At 38.1% G+C, this 16,261-nt stretch overlaps 1 protein-coding gene across 2 annotated transcripts; it reads left to right on the top strand.

Annotated features, from left to right (window-relative positions):
• The first annotated feature begins 2,692 nt into the window (after positions 1-2,692).
• On the top strand, positions 2,693-12,805 carry LOC105052351 (probable galacturonosyltransferase 7). 2 transcript variants are annotated; one of them, XM_010933127.4, is made up of 10 exons: positions 2,693-3,074; positions 3,390-3,418; positions 3,510-3,569; positions 3,751-3,807; positions 6,576-6,693; positions 6,795-6,850; positions 7,366-7,661; positions 10,389-10,746; positions 10,833-11,378; positions 11,953-12,805. In XM_010933127.4, exons 1-10 carry the CDS (start codon positions 2,933-2,935, stop codon positions 12,232-12,234), a joined length of 1,944 nt encoding a protein of 647 aa, XP_010931429.1. In that variant the 5' UTR covers positions 2,693-2,932; the 3' UTR covers positions 12,235-12,805. The 2 variants fall into 2 exon arrangements, with proteins under 2 accessions (XP_010931429.1, XP_010931431.1); XM_010933129.4 differs by having other exon boundaries at positions 2,694-3,074; positions 6,633-6,693.
• The last annotated feature ends 3,456 nt before the right edge of the window (positions 12,806-16,261 follow it).

Raw genomic sequence — 16,261 nt, 5'->3', positions numbered from 1 at the left:
ATGCTATGTAGGAATGCATCAACGAATAATGAATTAATGAGTGAAAATGCTAGAGTACATACCATGTCATTATGGTGGTGTTTGGTAGCTGGCAATCTATCTAGATTGTTGGCAATTTAAAGAAATCTCATCAAATTACCAAGTTTGATATGCTTTTTAGTTTAGTAATTCAAATTACCTCCCACAAAGTAATCTAGATTACCAAAGAGAGGGATGGCTATCCAGATTATCAAATATTTGATAATTTGATAATAGAATATTTGGATGAAACTGTCTTCATCAAACAAATGTAACCTAAATCCCTCTCCATCCTCCCGCTCGTCGTTCTCCTCATCCCCCTCGCTGCTGAACCACCCATTGTCACGTGGACGGCCATCGGGGCTCGAGGGGAGGGGAGAGGGGTGATGGTCTCGTGGAGCAGGGGGCGGACGGCGGAGGGTGCGGCACGGATGGCGGTGGATGCGGCGTGGACGGCCACGGTAGAGGGACAGAATAGGTGCGAACAGTCAGAGAGGAAGGGAGGGGGGTGGTGGTCTCGCGAAGCCAGGGGCGCACGGCCAGTGCGGAGCGGACAGCAGTGGATGCGGTACGGACGGCTGTGGCAGAGGGGTGAAACGGATGCGAACAACCAGAGGGGAGGGGAGGGGGGTGATGGTCTCGCAGAGCCGGAGGTGAACGGCAGGTGCAGAGCAGACGACGATGGGTGCGACGCGGATGGTCGCAGCAGAGGGGCGAACAGCTACGACAGAGGATGACAGAAGGGTGGAACGAGTGTGGCAGAGGGCGGCATTGGGTCGGGGCCGCAGGTGGCGTTCTAGAGGGAGATGGGTGTGGTGCCGGTAGTTGAGGATGAGTCGGGGTGGGGTGGATCGGAACGGGCGTGGGGATCGGCTAGGGTGAGGGGTGGGAGGAAAGGAAGGAAAAATGAGGAAAAAAAATAAAAAAAGAGAAAAAAAGATAAATAATAAAATATTTTTATTTTATAATAATAAAAAATATTATTTGAGTAATAATTAATTATTATTATTATGTGATTAGTCATGTTATTTTAAAATATTTGATTATTATGTGAAAAATTATAAGACTATCAGATTTATTATTTGATTTAATAAATTTATTATTTGATTTAATAAATTTGATTTATTATTTTATTATTTAATTATTTCAATCTATTATTTGATTTAATAAATTTAATTTAAAAATATTTTAAAAAATTGATATTACATTATCAGTGATCTGATTGCCATACTAAACATGTCAATCAAGATTTTCAATAATTTTACTGCAACATTACGTACATATACCAAACACAGTAATCAACATTACTGACAATCTATCCAGATTATAGATAATCTAGATTATCACTGTCTGGTAATGCACCGAATGTAACTTATATGATTGATAGACTCCCATATTAGAGTATTATAAATCTTGATCATGATGCAGCTAAAGCACTCTTGTCTTAGGCAAATATAAGATTGGGATAATATTTTCATCTAACCTAAACTCGTCAATCTTGTATATGCTCAAAACATTACAATTTTATCGAATACCAATTCATTCGAACCCCTTACCATAGAATTGTAGCTTAAAAGTAATGAGTTGAGTATGCATTGATCAAGATTAATATTGACTTTAAAGCTAGAAAATGCAACCTCCTCGTGGACTATAAATATGTCAGATCTATATTATTGTGTAGCATAAAAAACCTTGAAGTTTGACTTTGTGTCACCTTAATCAATTCTTGTGGTCTTTAAAGTTAATCAAATATTTAATAAATATAGTGTTGGTTCCATTCTTATTCTAAGGAATAAAACATTAGTTTAGAAACTTAACATATATTCAATTTATATAAAATATTAAAATCTTTACTATTCTAATGCATTTAAGCCTTGGTTTATGGCATCAAATCTTTGTTAGTGATTAGATTCTATCATTTGTTTGTTCATTTGTATGGTGCTATTCACATATTCTTTTCTTTTAATAAATATATATTTAATTAGACTACTCTATTCATTGCATGTGCACATATTTCATGGTCTATTTAACCCATAATGACTGCGCCATGCATCTCCTCTTACGAGGATCAGAATAACATATATCTTTTTATGTACATTGCAATTATCCATTACTATTGCTATTATATAATTAAAATTGATGTATGTATAGGTCCGATTTAAGTTGTATCTTCCGTATAAAAAAAATGATAGATCTCCTCTTGAACTATAGCACCATGCTTTGCATAAATTTTAAAGTATAATTTATAATTTATACTATAGATGGCCTAAAATAATTTATCATATTTCAAAATTTATATAAAATATGATCTAATAATATATCTTGCGAGAGAAGATCAATCATTCTTTCTCACGAATGATACAATATAAACCCTATGGGTCCTTCACACAACACCCCTCCCCAGCGCATCGCACGTGCAGCAATAAGGGCGAGTCGGAAGGGATCCGTGTCGCTCCGTAGGGTCCGAGCCAAGGGACCAATATGGCCCATCACGCGCTAGGCTCACCTCCCGGGTGAACAAATACCCCCTACGCTCTAGACACCATCGCACCACAATTCACGAACAACACTAATAGCCCAAGCCAAAGAAGCATTCAACACAGATTTATTGGCGAAATTACTCTCTCCGGACTCCCCAACCATCCAAACTCTCTCTCTTTTTTCCTTTTCTATTTTCGTAGTCCTTTCAACACAGAACGTCCAGAAGAACAATATATATATATATATAAAGAGCAATAAAGCCAAGAAATATTTGCGATTCCATTCTATATGTGGAGAGAGAGGAGAGCCTCCACATTTGAATTAAAACAAGAGTTCAGAGTAGTTGATGATGGGAGGCGAGAGGCGGCGGCGATATCCTGAGATATAGATAGGTATAAATAGAGGATAGGCGGAGCAGAGAGCGAGAGCGGAGATGAAGGGTTACGCTGCCGCGAGTTCGCCGCTGGCGAAGCGGAGATGGAAGGGGCTCGCCATAGCCGTCCTCGTCCTCGGATTCTTCTCGCTCCTCGTCCCCCTCGCCTTCCTCCTCGGCCTCCAAAACCGCTTCCCTTCTGGTTCGTCCCCTCCCCTCAATACCTCTGCCTCTGTAAACCCTAAGGATCTCCGCAGATCTCGCATTATCTCCAACTTCGGCTGGATTTGGCTGGCGAGATCTTGGTTTGCGCCCGCATTGTGGTTTCGGTCTCGGATTCCGTCCATCTGCTCCGGATCTGGCTTCCGTGCTCTCCGTGGCTTCGAGTTGGAGAGATCTGTGGTGTTAATTTTGTCTTACTTCGAGATTTAGGGCGAATGGGGGGTTCTAGCGCATTTGGTTGTTCTTTACTGCTCTGCCGCTGGAATATCTGATGCTCTTTTTGTCTTTTGTGCAGGAAACTTGAGTGATGAGCGCTCGTCTTCGGTGAGAGAAGATTTATTATTATGTTGATGATGGAGAGGGTTTGTTTGTTTGTTTGGTTTTTTCTTATTGCTGGGTTTTGATCGTTGCATAGGAGTCTGGCTTTGAGAATTACGCCCGTGTAGATGCTGGTGGGGAGCAGAATGAATCCGAGGTTCTTTTTCTTTCTTTTTTTTTTTTTAACAGTTTGTTGTAGTGGATTACTGGATTTGCTCTAGTCGCTTTCTTTTTTGGTAGATAGGTTGTTAGAAAGATATATTTGATAGGAAAAGCTGTAGTTTGTCTATATATTGTTAATAATTTATAATGCTGTTTCGTGTTTTGGTGTTTTGCAGGGGGATGAGTTAAGGGTTAATGATCTCATGGATAGATTTAAAGCAACAATCCCAGAGGTTTCCTCTATGCTAACTATATATGTACATTTTTTTGAATTCATGTAAAACATGGTCTCCCTGCATTACCTTTGTCTTTCTAGATGCACGTAAGTAAGTCAAAGTGGTTATTGTTGAGCGTACATGAATTTAATTGCTCGTTTAGTGGGAGTAGACCTGATAGTCTTTAATTAAAGGCCTTCTTTGTTCTTTACCATAGTTCTCATACTATACGTTATGGGTTAACTGTGCAACTTAGTTCTCCAGCACTTCATTGTGGACTTTTTGCTTGAATGGATTGCTCTTGCAAGTGCTTCTCCTTCTTTACCTTATCACCCTATTTCTACTTAAGTCATTAGCTTCTCACTGATATGTTTTCGCAGCACCTATATACTTTTGATGCATTATTACATTTGCATCCATACATCACAAACTTGATGGAAATGACAGGTGCAGAAAGAGTATATGATGGGCACTTTTATTGGACTGTTTAATTCATTATTAATCTTCTGGTGGCATGCGAAGGATTATGTACACAATTACTGCTAATGGTGTTCTGTGGGCTTATCTTGAAACTGAAACTGAGAGTTTTGTTATCACTTAACATTTTTCCAATAATCCTACGTCGCAATATTAGGTGATATAACCTTTTTCTTTAGTTCTTGTTAATGATGTAAAGGGTTTTTATAACAATGAATATACAAAGACAGATTTTGACTTTTTTTTCATCCTTTCACTTCCATAAAAAATATATGATTCGTGAACTTTCAGGCATGACCAAAGAAAGTGGTGAGATTTTGGCTCATAGCAATCCTTTTTTACATAATAATTGCTTCCAGAACTAATCATGTTATCTACATTCATGTTCTCGTGCATGCACCTTTGAGAGATTTCTCCGCTTTTTTAGATATCTGTTCATTGTAATCATTATGAAATATATTCTTGCATATTATGCATTATTGCTTGCATAGTTTTTTTCCTTCTACATGTAAGTGTTTTCTCACAGAATCCTGTGGATATTTTTGTGTCATACTGGGGCAGATTTGGGCATCAGCTTGCAATATTTGTTCTTCCTTTTTTAACGTTGCATATCTTCTGTTAGACCATGATTTTTAATTCCTATATGATCAGTTATTCAGCAGAACCTGATGGGGGTGGTCCATAAGTTCTGGGGTAGGGTTAACAAGAGACGGTTGTGAGACCCACAAAGATGTTGACTTGAGGGTTGATGACAAATTTGCAGACTCTTTCATTTTAGGATTTTCCCTTGCATTGGAACCAACATCAATGTAATGCCAGTAAGATTTCTTAAGTAGGAGGTATGTGGTACAAGGGTTGTTCTTTATTTATCTTCACCAAAATGCCAATTTTGTGATCTTTAGGTCCATGGCTTTTTATCCTCTAAAAGGAACTTAGTTAAATGCTTTTGTTGATGTATGCTACCATTCTTATTATGGTGTTAGTGATAATCAGTAAGTTGCTACACACCAAAGCACAACCCGAGAAGAGTAAGTCCTTCATTTCCCAAGTAGGTTTCGCATACAAACATCAAATCTTGTTTCTACTACCACATCAGCTTAGTCTTGGACATTGGTTTTATCTACTAGCTGACAATCATAAATCAAATTCCCAGTATAAGGCTTTACTTGTGTATGGTAAAGTTGTGACTTTAGCTTCATTTTTAGAGCACATGAAGTCCAGGGCACTAATGGTTATATTAACCATAAGGATTATAAGGATTAGGCTTGAAATGAATGGATTAGGACTGGATAATGGGTGTTTGAAACTTGTTCGGTCAACCAAATGGCCTAAACCATTTTAATCTGGTAACTCAACAGATTGGCAACAAGGGATTTCAGCGGTGGATCTGTTAACGATCAGATATTGACATGCCACCTGATTCAATTGATTTGATCCGCTGAGCATGAAAAGGTCGAGAAGGGAGTCGAAGTAGGACATGGCAAGATTGTTAGTTGGGCAGTGATTATGGTAGCAAGGAGAGGAGCAATAGACAGAAACTGGAAGAGGGAAGCAGTGTCTCTTTGGGCCATTTCTTTTCCTTAATTTAAGGGAGGGAAATCTTACTCCTTGGTGATAAGGCTAGTCTTCAAGACACATTTTCCAAGTGTCTATGCACCCTATAAAGTTCAATTTAGGGTCCCAACATCTTACAGAATCGCAGTGTACTCAATTAAGTTATAGGATCAAGCTTTTATGTTTCACAGATGTGTGAAGGTGCTTCTTATCCTCCTATCGTATCTCATAGGTTCATGTACTGTAGTTGATATTCTCTGTGCGCTGTTGGTTGCTAGTGCAACCTTTTCCACTATTATCCACCATTACCATATACTGAAAGTTGCTTTATGTGATGGCATTGTCATCTCATTTTGCTTGAATGATTTTCTCTGAAGATTCTGTTTCATTTTCAGTATATTCTTTTAGTTTATTGAAATAGCATTGTTTCTGAAAATTTTCTGCCATCCCTCAATTGTTGGTCATTCTTCAACTGAATCAGTTTTTGTTCTCATTTTCTTCTAGCAATTTAAATTTAATATCTACCTCTATTGATTTTTCTGTTCTTCTATTATGTGTTCTACCCAATTTTTAGGCCATCTTGACCACCTATATTAATTTTGTGAGATCCAGTCTCATTATCTTTGTAAGATGCCTATAGCTGGAAGCATCCTTAATATCATATTGTTTTTGGAATTGTGGCCGTTGTATTTGTTAGCTATGTTGAATTGGCAAATTAGAATTTCTGAGAACATATGCAGTTGTTTATATATCAGGATGTTACTGTAAATTTCACCAAGAAACCTACGACTGAATCTGTTGCTGGTGTGCAGTCCAATTCACGGCCAAAGGATGCTCTCTCCTACTCTAAACCAAAGAATAGTACCTCTAGAGGTAAACAATCTAAGTTCATCCATATGTTTATTGTCTTGATTTCTTCCCCCAGTTTTGACATCCAGAATTTCACCAAACCCCCCCCTTGATCATGTATGCAGGTCTGCCAACAGAACAAGTAGTTGTACCAAAAGCACCATCATCTCTGAATACAAGAGTAAGACTTATTCTCATGTTTTAGGAAATATTCATCACTGGCATTTATTTTAAGCACTTGTAAAGTTGTTGAACTGATTAAGCCAACCAACTCCTTTGACCCTCTGGCACCTATAGCTGAATTCTTTGAGATTGAACTCCTTTTTTTTTGTAAAAAATAGTTTTCTCTCCTTTTTATTCTTGAAAATAGTCAGATTTTATGTGTGCACTGTATTTCATAATTGGTCTTGCTTTAGACCTTGATGTGCATGATATCATAGTGAGTTCGGTGTTTGATCTGCTTGGGTTCGGTGTTTGATCTGCTTAGGTTCAACTTTTAGGGCTCCCAAAATTGACTTTTTTGTCATTTTGTCTTGAGAATAGACAGAATATCAGATTTTATGTATACATTGAATTTCATATTTGGCCCTGTTTTAGGCCTTGATGTGTATGATATCGTAGTGAATTTGGGTGTTTGATCCCCTTGTGGTCAACTTGTAGGGCTTCCTAAATGACTTATTCTGTTAATTATCCCAGAATGATGGGAGAGATGGAAAGGAGAACCATTCCAAAGATTCAGCTGGTGATGAGACTGAGAAATCTTGTCAGCATGAATTTGGAAGCTACTGCATTTGGTCCAAGGAACACAAAGAAGTGATGAAAGATGCTCTAGTGAAGAGACTCAAAGATCAGTTATTTGTGGCTAGAGCTTACTACCCAAGCATTGCAAAGCTTCAGGGACAGGAGAAGCTGTCACTTGAACTGAAGCAGAGTATTCAAGAACATGAGCGCATGCTTAGTGAAGCCATTTCAGATGCCGATCTTCCATCATTGTAAGTAATGTGTTTACATATATTAACTCTCCTTTTCTTCATGTATCAATTGATTTAAAGCCTTGGGGCTCATGCATGATGGAAGTGACATTAGGGAGAAGAATATCATAGACCACAAAGATGATGTTATCGCAAACTTGTTTGCCCAATGTCAAATGTAATGAATGTTACTGCTTTAAGATAGTTGAATTTAAATAATTGCGATATTTACGTAATCACGTGTCTCATCATGTGATTACTTCGTGGTTAGGTCTACAAGTCTAGGTTAGGCATCAGGTCATGGGTCTCAACATTGGCCCCAGTTTCAATTCATGCATGGCTTTGGATGTTCAATTCTTGATGTAGAGATTCTATATAAGAAATATTGTATAGACTGCTCTAATAATTAATTCAACTTTTCCTACCTATGCTTCTGTATTTTGCAAATGTAGGCCATGTTTAGGTTGGTTGGAAGATAGTTCTACCAAATGAAACTTGAACTTGATACAGGATGTAGGTTCTGCCCTAAATTTTACGTAACATATTGTAGGGGCTAGAATGACCTCAAAGATCTTGTACCTCCTCCATAGGTTTGGACTCTGAACGCTAGGTCCAAATCAGTCCAGATATGGTTGTCTGCATGTTTACTTGACCAACTTGTAACCTTTTTTGGAACTTTTTTGCTATTAATTTAGAAGTAAAACATATAGAACTATGATTCATTGGCCAACTTCATGGCTTCTTGCCAATGACCCTTACAACATCTCCATCTGGAAAAGAAGCTTTTGTGGTCCCACTTGCAAAAGTCTATATATAAACTCACCAACATGGATCATTTAATCATATCAAATGACAGCAAATTTTGAACTTGTCTGGCATTGCCAAAAAAAGAAAAGAAATCGTGTCTTTGTGGATCTATAATTTATCTTTTCATAGCAGTTCTGAAATTAGTGCCTGGTCTATTTATAATCATTTCTAAAGTTTCTTGCTTAATCTAAACTGAGTAAAAAAACAAAAATGATGTGTTGGCATTTTGTTTTGCCAAATAGGTTTCTCATCATGTACTTTATATTACTAAATTTATTCTTCAGATCCCCCACATTTCCGTCTTCCCAAATTCTGGGGGAGTGACATATATAAGCTAATTTAGGTTAAAATCCCATCCATGTTAGTTGCAAGCTCTGGAGTTTGTCACCTTGTACTTCTATAGAATCCCAAGAGAGTCAGATGGAAAGGGAATAGAGGGGATGGTACTTCTATTTTTGACTTAAGGTTGGATTTTTTTTCAGATGATTTAGTTCTGGATAAGATTTTATAGCATTGGGAGCAAGTATTGGTTTTCATCTTTTCATGGAGGCCTGGAATTTTGAATGATCCTTTTGTCTGTTTAGGAACCATACTGGGATGGGGGACTTTGAGCCCTTTGAGATTCATGATTATTGAGAAAACTATAAAAGCTAATGAATTGTGTGTCGCATATTCAATGCATTTGTTCAATAATTTCTTATTTTCTTAGTTAGATTTTACTGTTAGAAGAAAATTTATGTCTCATCTTGCACCACTAATAAGCAAAAATTTAATTGAAGTTTTAACTATTATCTCATGGAGGGTCCTTAGGAAAAAAATGTACTTTTATGCTGATTTTCTCTTGATGAAATATGGATTATTTCCCTCTCCACTATGGTGTCATTTTGCCTTTTTGATTCAAATGGGTGTGACCTGGGAGAATTCAATACAAATGATACGGTATCTTAGGCGCTTGTTGTCCAAGCTGCCTAATTGATTGAATGGGAGGGAGCATCATGCCAAATGAACTACTGTAGGGTGCAGAAAGAAAGGAGCATGAGGATCTTTCAAGGGCCTGGCCAAGAGTTTGATGCAGGGTGGTGCAATATGATGTTTATTTGCTAATGTGGGGAGAGGAAGCAAGACCCGTATCTTTTGTGTGATCGAAGAATACTTGAGATTTTCTGTAGCCTTTTTACAATATACTTTTCTTGCCTTAGAAAAAAAAGAACTTGTGGAAGTTATTTTTGCCATTGTCATCCTGATAATCGTTTAGTTGTTTAACCACTAGAGTTTGTACCTTTCTCTTCATTGTGGCTTATTTTGATTGGCCCATTTTTCAAAGAACATTTTAAGTACTATTTGTGGTAGTTTCATATTACAATTGTAGCTTAAATTTTTGGTGGAAACATTTCCTTTATATTGAAATGATCTAGATTATTGAGAAGTCAAAACAAAACTGACTCTGAACATTGGGTTATTTGGGGTTGTTTTTAGGCATTTCAAGTGAAGCATGTGATGAAACACCTAAACCAGTGCTTCTTGCTCGAGAATATTGTTCCATTCAGATGACTTAGAATAATCGCTATGACTTTTACTGGTCGTTGCCTGCTTTAACTCTGACCAGAGCTGCCTGGAGCATGGTGGTTGTGAGCAAAAATCATTTTAGTACACAGCTAGCTTAACCCAAAATTCGAACCATGATTACCGTAATCATGGAAGACCCTCGATTGAGGACTCGTAATTATGCTTGACCATCAGACAACGTGTAACAATTTTTTGAAATTTTCTCTTCTTAGTCTTGAAAGTCTGAGGTTACAGAGGCTGGCAGACCCTTTGTTTCACTGGATTTAACTTCAGAAATCTAGTAAAAGCATTTGAAGGCTTTCTTTTCTTTTCCTTTTATTTTAAAATAATCTTGATGAATTGGTTCTGAAGATCAGCTCCACTTTTACCTTTCAGTGTTGGAAAGAAGATACAAAATATGGATCACACAATTGCTGAAGCCAGATCATGTACCATAGACTGTAACAATGTGGACAAGAAACTTAGACAGATACTTGATCTGACTGAGGATGAAGCCCATTTCCATATGAAGCAGAGTGCATTCCTTTACCATCTTGGTGTTCAGACCATGCCCAAAAGTCTTCACTGTTTGTCAATGAGATTGACGGTAGAATATTTCAAGAACTCATTGGAGGATATAGAACAGTTTCATGCTTACAAGCTCAACAACCCAATCTTTCAGCACTATGTCCTCATCTCAAGAAACATACTTGCAGTATCTGTTACTATCAATTCCACTGTGATGAATGCTGAGGTAAATTGTTTCTTTTTAATGGTTGGGTATCAAAAAGAGCTTCATGCCTGACTGGTGTCATTGACTTTTGTCTTGTAATTTTACAGGAAACTGGACATATGATTTTCCATTTGGTCACTGATGGGCAAAATTTTTATGCCATGAAACACTGGTTTGCCAGAAATTCTTACAAGGAGGCAACTGTTCATGTCTTGAATTTTGACAATCTTAACCTGATCCACTCTTACAATTTGGGCCTGCGACAGCTATCACCATCTGAGGAATTCCGTGTTTCCATCAGTGACGTTGCTCAATCATCATCTATGCGGATGAGAACTGAATATCTATCCGTTTTTGGTCACTCGCACTTTCTTCTACCTGAAATATTCAAAAATCTAAAAAAAGTAGTAGTTTTGGATGATGATGTTGTGGTTCAACGGGACTTGTCATCCTTATGGAACCTTGACTTGGAAGGGAAAGTGAATGGTGCTGTTCAGTTCTGTGGAGTTAGATTGGGTCAGTTGAAAACTTATATAGGAGGATATAACTATAATGGTGATTCTTGTGCTTGGATGTCTGGAATGAACATTGTAGATTTGGAAAGTTGGAGGGAGCACAACATTACTGGAAATTACCTACGCCTGCTACAAAAGGTTAGTCATCTTTAGTATTGTCATCTTTATTGTTGTGGTATACACATATAGGAAACAATTGGATATTTTTACCAATAATTGAGTCATATTTTCAGAAAATAGTCCTTAAGTGTGAATTATAAACTTGATTTACAAAACTTAAGATGGTTCCATTACCAGTTTAGTCATTAACAAAAAAAAAAAAGCATTAACTTAATAATTATAATTCAGCTCTAATTTGATCAGTCATCAGAATTGAGTAGTTCTAAACTTTTTTTGACCTGTGTTGGCTGTTTGGTTGCCCAATACAATATCCGTTCTTGAACTATCAGCCTGTTTGGATATAAGTTTTGGCCAGTGGCTTGTGCTTCCATATTTGAATACCTATGAATGACTTTGTATTACTTATCTATTATTGCTATGCAATTTTAAATTGCTAGAAACTTATTGAGATTTTTGAGGCTCAAGTCATTTATTTTTTTTTTAAATGAAATGTAAGGAAAAACTCTGTGATATTCCAATTTGGCAGATAAGATGACTTGCCTTGTTAATTTTAGGACTTTCTGAATATTTTGTGATGCTTTGGCAATGACAGTTTCAAAACGGAACTGAGGCATCATGGAGAGCTTCAGCACTGCCCATAAGCTTACTCGCATTTCAAGATCTGATCTACACTCTGGATGATACCTGGGTTCAGTCAAGGTTGGGTCATGATTATGGAGTTAGTGCAGATGCCATAAAGAATGCTGCAGCACTGCATTACAATGGCAACATGAAACCATGGCTAGAGCTAGGTATACCAAAATACAAGAGCTACTGGAAGAAATTTCTCACCCAAGAAGAGCGGTTTATGGCTGAGTGCAACGTAAATCCATAGCAGCACTTGTATGAGGTGTAGGGCTCCTGCATATGGAAAGGGGATGAATGGAAACTTGCTTAAGAGCTGATGTGTTCCCCCTATTAGGTTTGAAGCAGATTCCTCTACAGGAAGAGCGGATTTTCAGGTACTGAGATGGTTGAAATGTTAAGGCAATAAATGGGTGAAGCAGCATTGTGGTTTGATCACGTCTGATAAGAGCCAAAGGCCCTTCAGCATAAAGATTTCGGATGTTGACTTTTGTGCCTCCTAATGGCAGCAGGAGAGATGTAAAACAAACGGGTTAGGATAGTTGATCATGTAAGATGGTGTTGCAGGTAAGTTCAGGTATTAGTTGATTGCATCATTCATTTGTGATATAGTTGGACTATTTTTGAGATGGCACATCAAATTGGATTGCTGCCATCGTACCTAGGATGTAGATTGATTTTTTTCCTCTATTTTTTTTGACCCTTGTTGTCTAGTTTTCTTTCGCAATAAGGGTATAGCTGGGATCTCTTTATTGATGATTCTTTATTGTCAAAGTACCGCATATGCAATGAAATATGTTTTTCACAAGGTTTTCTGCTTAGTAGTGGACTGTCTGCATCATGTTAATATTGATAACAAATCACATATCTCTCTCTCTCTTCCCCTCATGGTGAAGTAATTGTAATGTGTTGCTCTACGCTCGAGTATTAATTGACATACAAAATCCGTTTGCCGCCAGGCATAGCATGCCCCCATACGATCACATCCATCCATTGTCACTCTCAGATGCATTGCTGGCGTCCAACAGTACTGTCATCCGTGTGCCAAATGATAGCCATGTCGAAGCCAACCCACCACATTAAGTGATCAACCGCATGCAGTGACGTGGAGGGCTTTTTAGTTTGGGCAGCTTAGATATTTTATGTTGTGCGCCTCTACAACCATAGTTACATGAAAGTCCTGCAATCAGACGATGATTGATAAATTCTCATATTACTTTGGCGTACATGAAATTCACTGAAAATTTTGATAGCATTTACATGAAAAAAGAATATCATCAACCATGGTTACACAGTTGAATCTTATACAATTTTGCCACACATCTAGTTCATCGGAAAACATGTAAAGAGACTATCATCAAGACGTGAGCTTTGGCCCGTTATTTATATCTAAAAGATTGAAAATGCTAGGACTCTGAAAAACTCCCTGAAATGACTAGATCTCTCTATTAAGAAGGGTTAGTTCCTACATTCTATCGTTCATCCACACCTTTTTTTTTTTTTGCATAAATTTCGGCACTATACTTTCAAAGGCTGATTCCAACCTGGAGGGTCATACAACTATTAGAAAACCGTGACCATTTTCCTTTTTCCGTTGTGCTTTGAGATTATCGCTCTTTCCCTTGATCGTCGGTGATCTGGCATGCATCCCTATGAATCGCTCGGGAACCTCGAAAGAGGAGGGAGGGGGGTGGGGCACGTTAGGCCGGACTTGAGAAAGATGATGCAAGGTCGCACCGGATCTCATCGGAGCCACCATTGGAGGTATAGGATCTTATTAAGTAGTTTTCGAAGGTGGTCCGGTTTCCGAAAGAGGAGCTAAGGGAAGAATCAATGAGCTGGGCGGCCTCGGCGATGTTGACTAGGTGCTTTGGCTGGAGGGTGGTGGCGGAGGCGGTCACGAGAGAGTTCCAGCCACGAGCGGGGTTGAAAGGGGAGGTGATGGGGTATGGGCTTGAGAAGGGGTTCTTTCTCTTCAAGTTTAAAGAGACCAGAAAGAGGGATCAGGTTCTCAACTGGCCATGGGTGATTGTCGGATAGGTGGTGGCGATGGGGCCCTGGCGACTAGGGTTTTTCCCATCGGAGGGGGCCATTATTAGAATACATTATGGTTTCATACGTATAGTTTAAAATTTTATAAAACTTTGTACAGCGATGTAAATAGATTAAATTTTTTTTAATTTAATAAACGTACCAGATCAGATCTGAAAATCATGCTTAGGATCTTGACACGAACAAGAGACCTTAATCTGAAATATGAAAAGTAAAAACAAACATCAGTAAAATAAAATCGGAGCTCAGATCTCCATACCTTCGGATCCTGCAGATGTCCGGGGTATTGATTGTAGCCGTGCATGTGTCTGACCTCTGCTGGTATCCATACGGAGATGTCTGATCGGAGCACCAAGATCACCGGTGTGCTGGCACCTTGCAGATCTCGCTTCATCAGTTTTGGATCTAAATCTCTTCTTCTAAATCTTGAAGAAGATGAACGCTGTACGAACTCCTTCATGCAGATCCGATGAGATCTAAACCAGATCACCAAAAAAGAAAGAAAAATCTTTCTTCTTCTCTTCTTCTCTCTCTTTTTTTCTCTTAGATCTGATATCCATCAGATTTTAGGTGTTGGGGTGAAGGAAGAAGAAGAGTGGGCATTGGGATTATGTTGTGCGGCAAGAAAGGAGTGCCTTATTTCTATTACACGCACACTCTCTCCCTCACCTTTTATTTTGTCGCACAAAATAAATTATCCCATGCCCAACCACTTCCTAACGCCCTAATAAATCTAATCTCATTTGATCTTAGGCGTTAATATCAAAAAGAAGGGTTAAAATGCGTTGAGATAGGAGAAGAAAGAAAGAAATTATCTCACGTATAAAACTAACGCACGCCCACTTTTCTCCAATATTTTTGTCATACAAAAATATGAGGCATGGGCCCTTTTTCAGATAAGAAAAAGATTTGATTTTCTTTCTTTTTAAATTGAATTCAAATAGGAAGGATGAATCAAAAGAAGAGAGAGTCCCAGATAAGATGAGGCACCAACTATTGGTGCCCCCTTATTTTTCACGCATACAAAGAAGGGGCACTCATCCTCTCTTCTTTTTGCATGAGATCAGGAGAGAGAGTCCAACGAAACCTGTGCTCTATGAGTCATAGTTCATCTAGTTCAAATTGAATCTTAATCGAGTTCAAATCAAATTTGAATCGAATCGAATTTGAAAGGCTGTCAAACCTGATCCTATCAATTTTGAAATCCAAATCTAATTTGGATAATTGAACCCAATTAACATTAAATTAAATCAAGCCTAATTAAATTAAATCTGATTTAAATTAATTAGAACTTGACCCATAATTTAATCAGTCCCAATAAAATTATAATATTTACAATTAAGTCCATGCGCTAATAATTAGCAGCTACCAAAACTGTAATACTTACAAATTAGCGGTTTTCAAAATTCAAACTATGAATCCAATTGATAATTCGAATATAATCCAGATCATTGATCAGATCATGCTCCTTTTGTGTATAACTTTTCAGGTTCTATTCTGTCTGGTAGTGAGACATACCGTGATCTCCATCACAGTATCATCGAAACTCTTTTCGATGGATTGGAATGATTCCAACTAGCCTCAACAAGGATCGTTGATCCGAAAACAATCCTAGTGAGTTCTAATGATCCACCAGTGACGTCTAGTAGCATATAGTGGCAACCCAGCAGAACAGAAAAGATAAACCTCTAGGTACAGTTATCGTATGATATAATCCCTCTATCGTGAGTCCCGACTAGACATAGGTCATGGAGAACTCGTCAAACTCCATCATCAATCATATGCTAGATTGGCTCAACTCGAATTTATTTGTAAATTCTGTGAAAATTCTTTTTTAGTATTCACATTTACTCTGACCAGAGACTTTCTAAACTCAGTCTTACAAATCACATAGGACTACTCCTTTTCTACCAAGATCGATAGATTATATCTAGGTGCATCTTACTCCAAACAGCAAACCTGAACCTACAATAGCCAATATACACAGCAAGGATCCGAATGGCTAGAGACCAAGAGAACGTGCAGTCAAACTAAGTAATCTCGCTGTGAATAGCCAACACATCATAGGTTAAAGGACCAGTCACACCACTGTAGTATCGAGAAAATCACTGACGAGTGAGTAGACATCCAAGTAGTTTCTTGTGTTGGTCACACTCAGTGCAAATTATTCTTTAGTAACCACCTGCACTCTCACCCCAGCGTCTTCACACCACAGACTCGAGACT

Source organism: Elaeis guineensis, chromosome 10 (genome assembly GCF_000442705.2).
Source record: "Elaeis guineensis isolate ETL-2024a chromosome 10, EG11, whole genome shotgun sequence".
Taxonomy (NCBI): domain Eukaryota; kingdom Viridiplantae; phylum Streptophyta; class Magnoliopsida; order Arecales; family Arecaceae; genus Elaeis; species Elaeis guineensis.
This window is presented reverse-complemented; position numbering and strand designations above follow the sequence as displayed.

Excerpts from the sequence above, each read along its gene's own strand:
- LOC105052351 (XM_010933127.4), top strand. The coding sequence starts at position 2,933 with ATGAAGGGTTACGCTGCCGCGAGTTCGCCGCTGGCGAAGCGGAGATGG. Across the intron at positions 3,075-3,389 it reads CCAAAACCGCTTCCCTTCTG|GAAACTTGAGTGATGAGCGC; the intron begins GTTCGTCCCCTC and ends TCTTTTGTGCAG. Across the intron at positions 10,747-10,832 it reads CCACTGTGATGAATGCTGAG|GAAACTGGACATATGATTTT; the intron begins GTAAATTGTTTC and ends GTAATTTTACAG.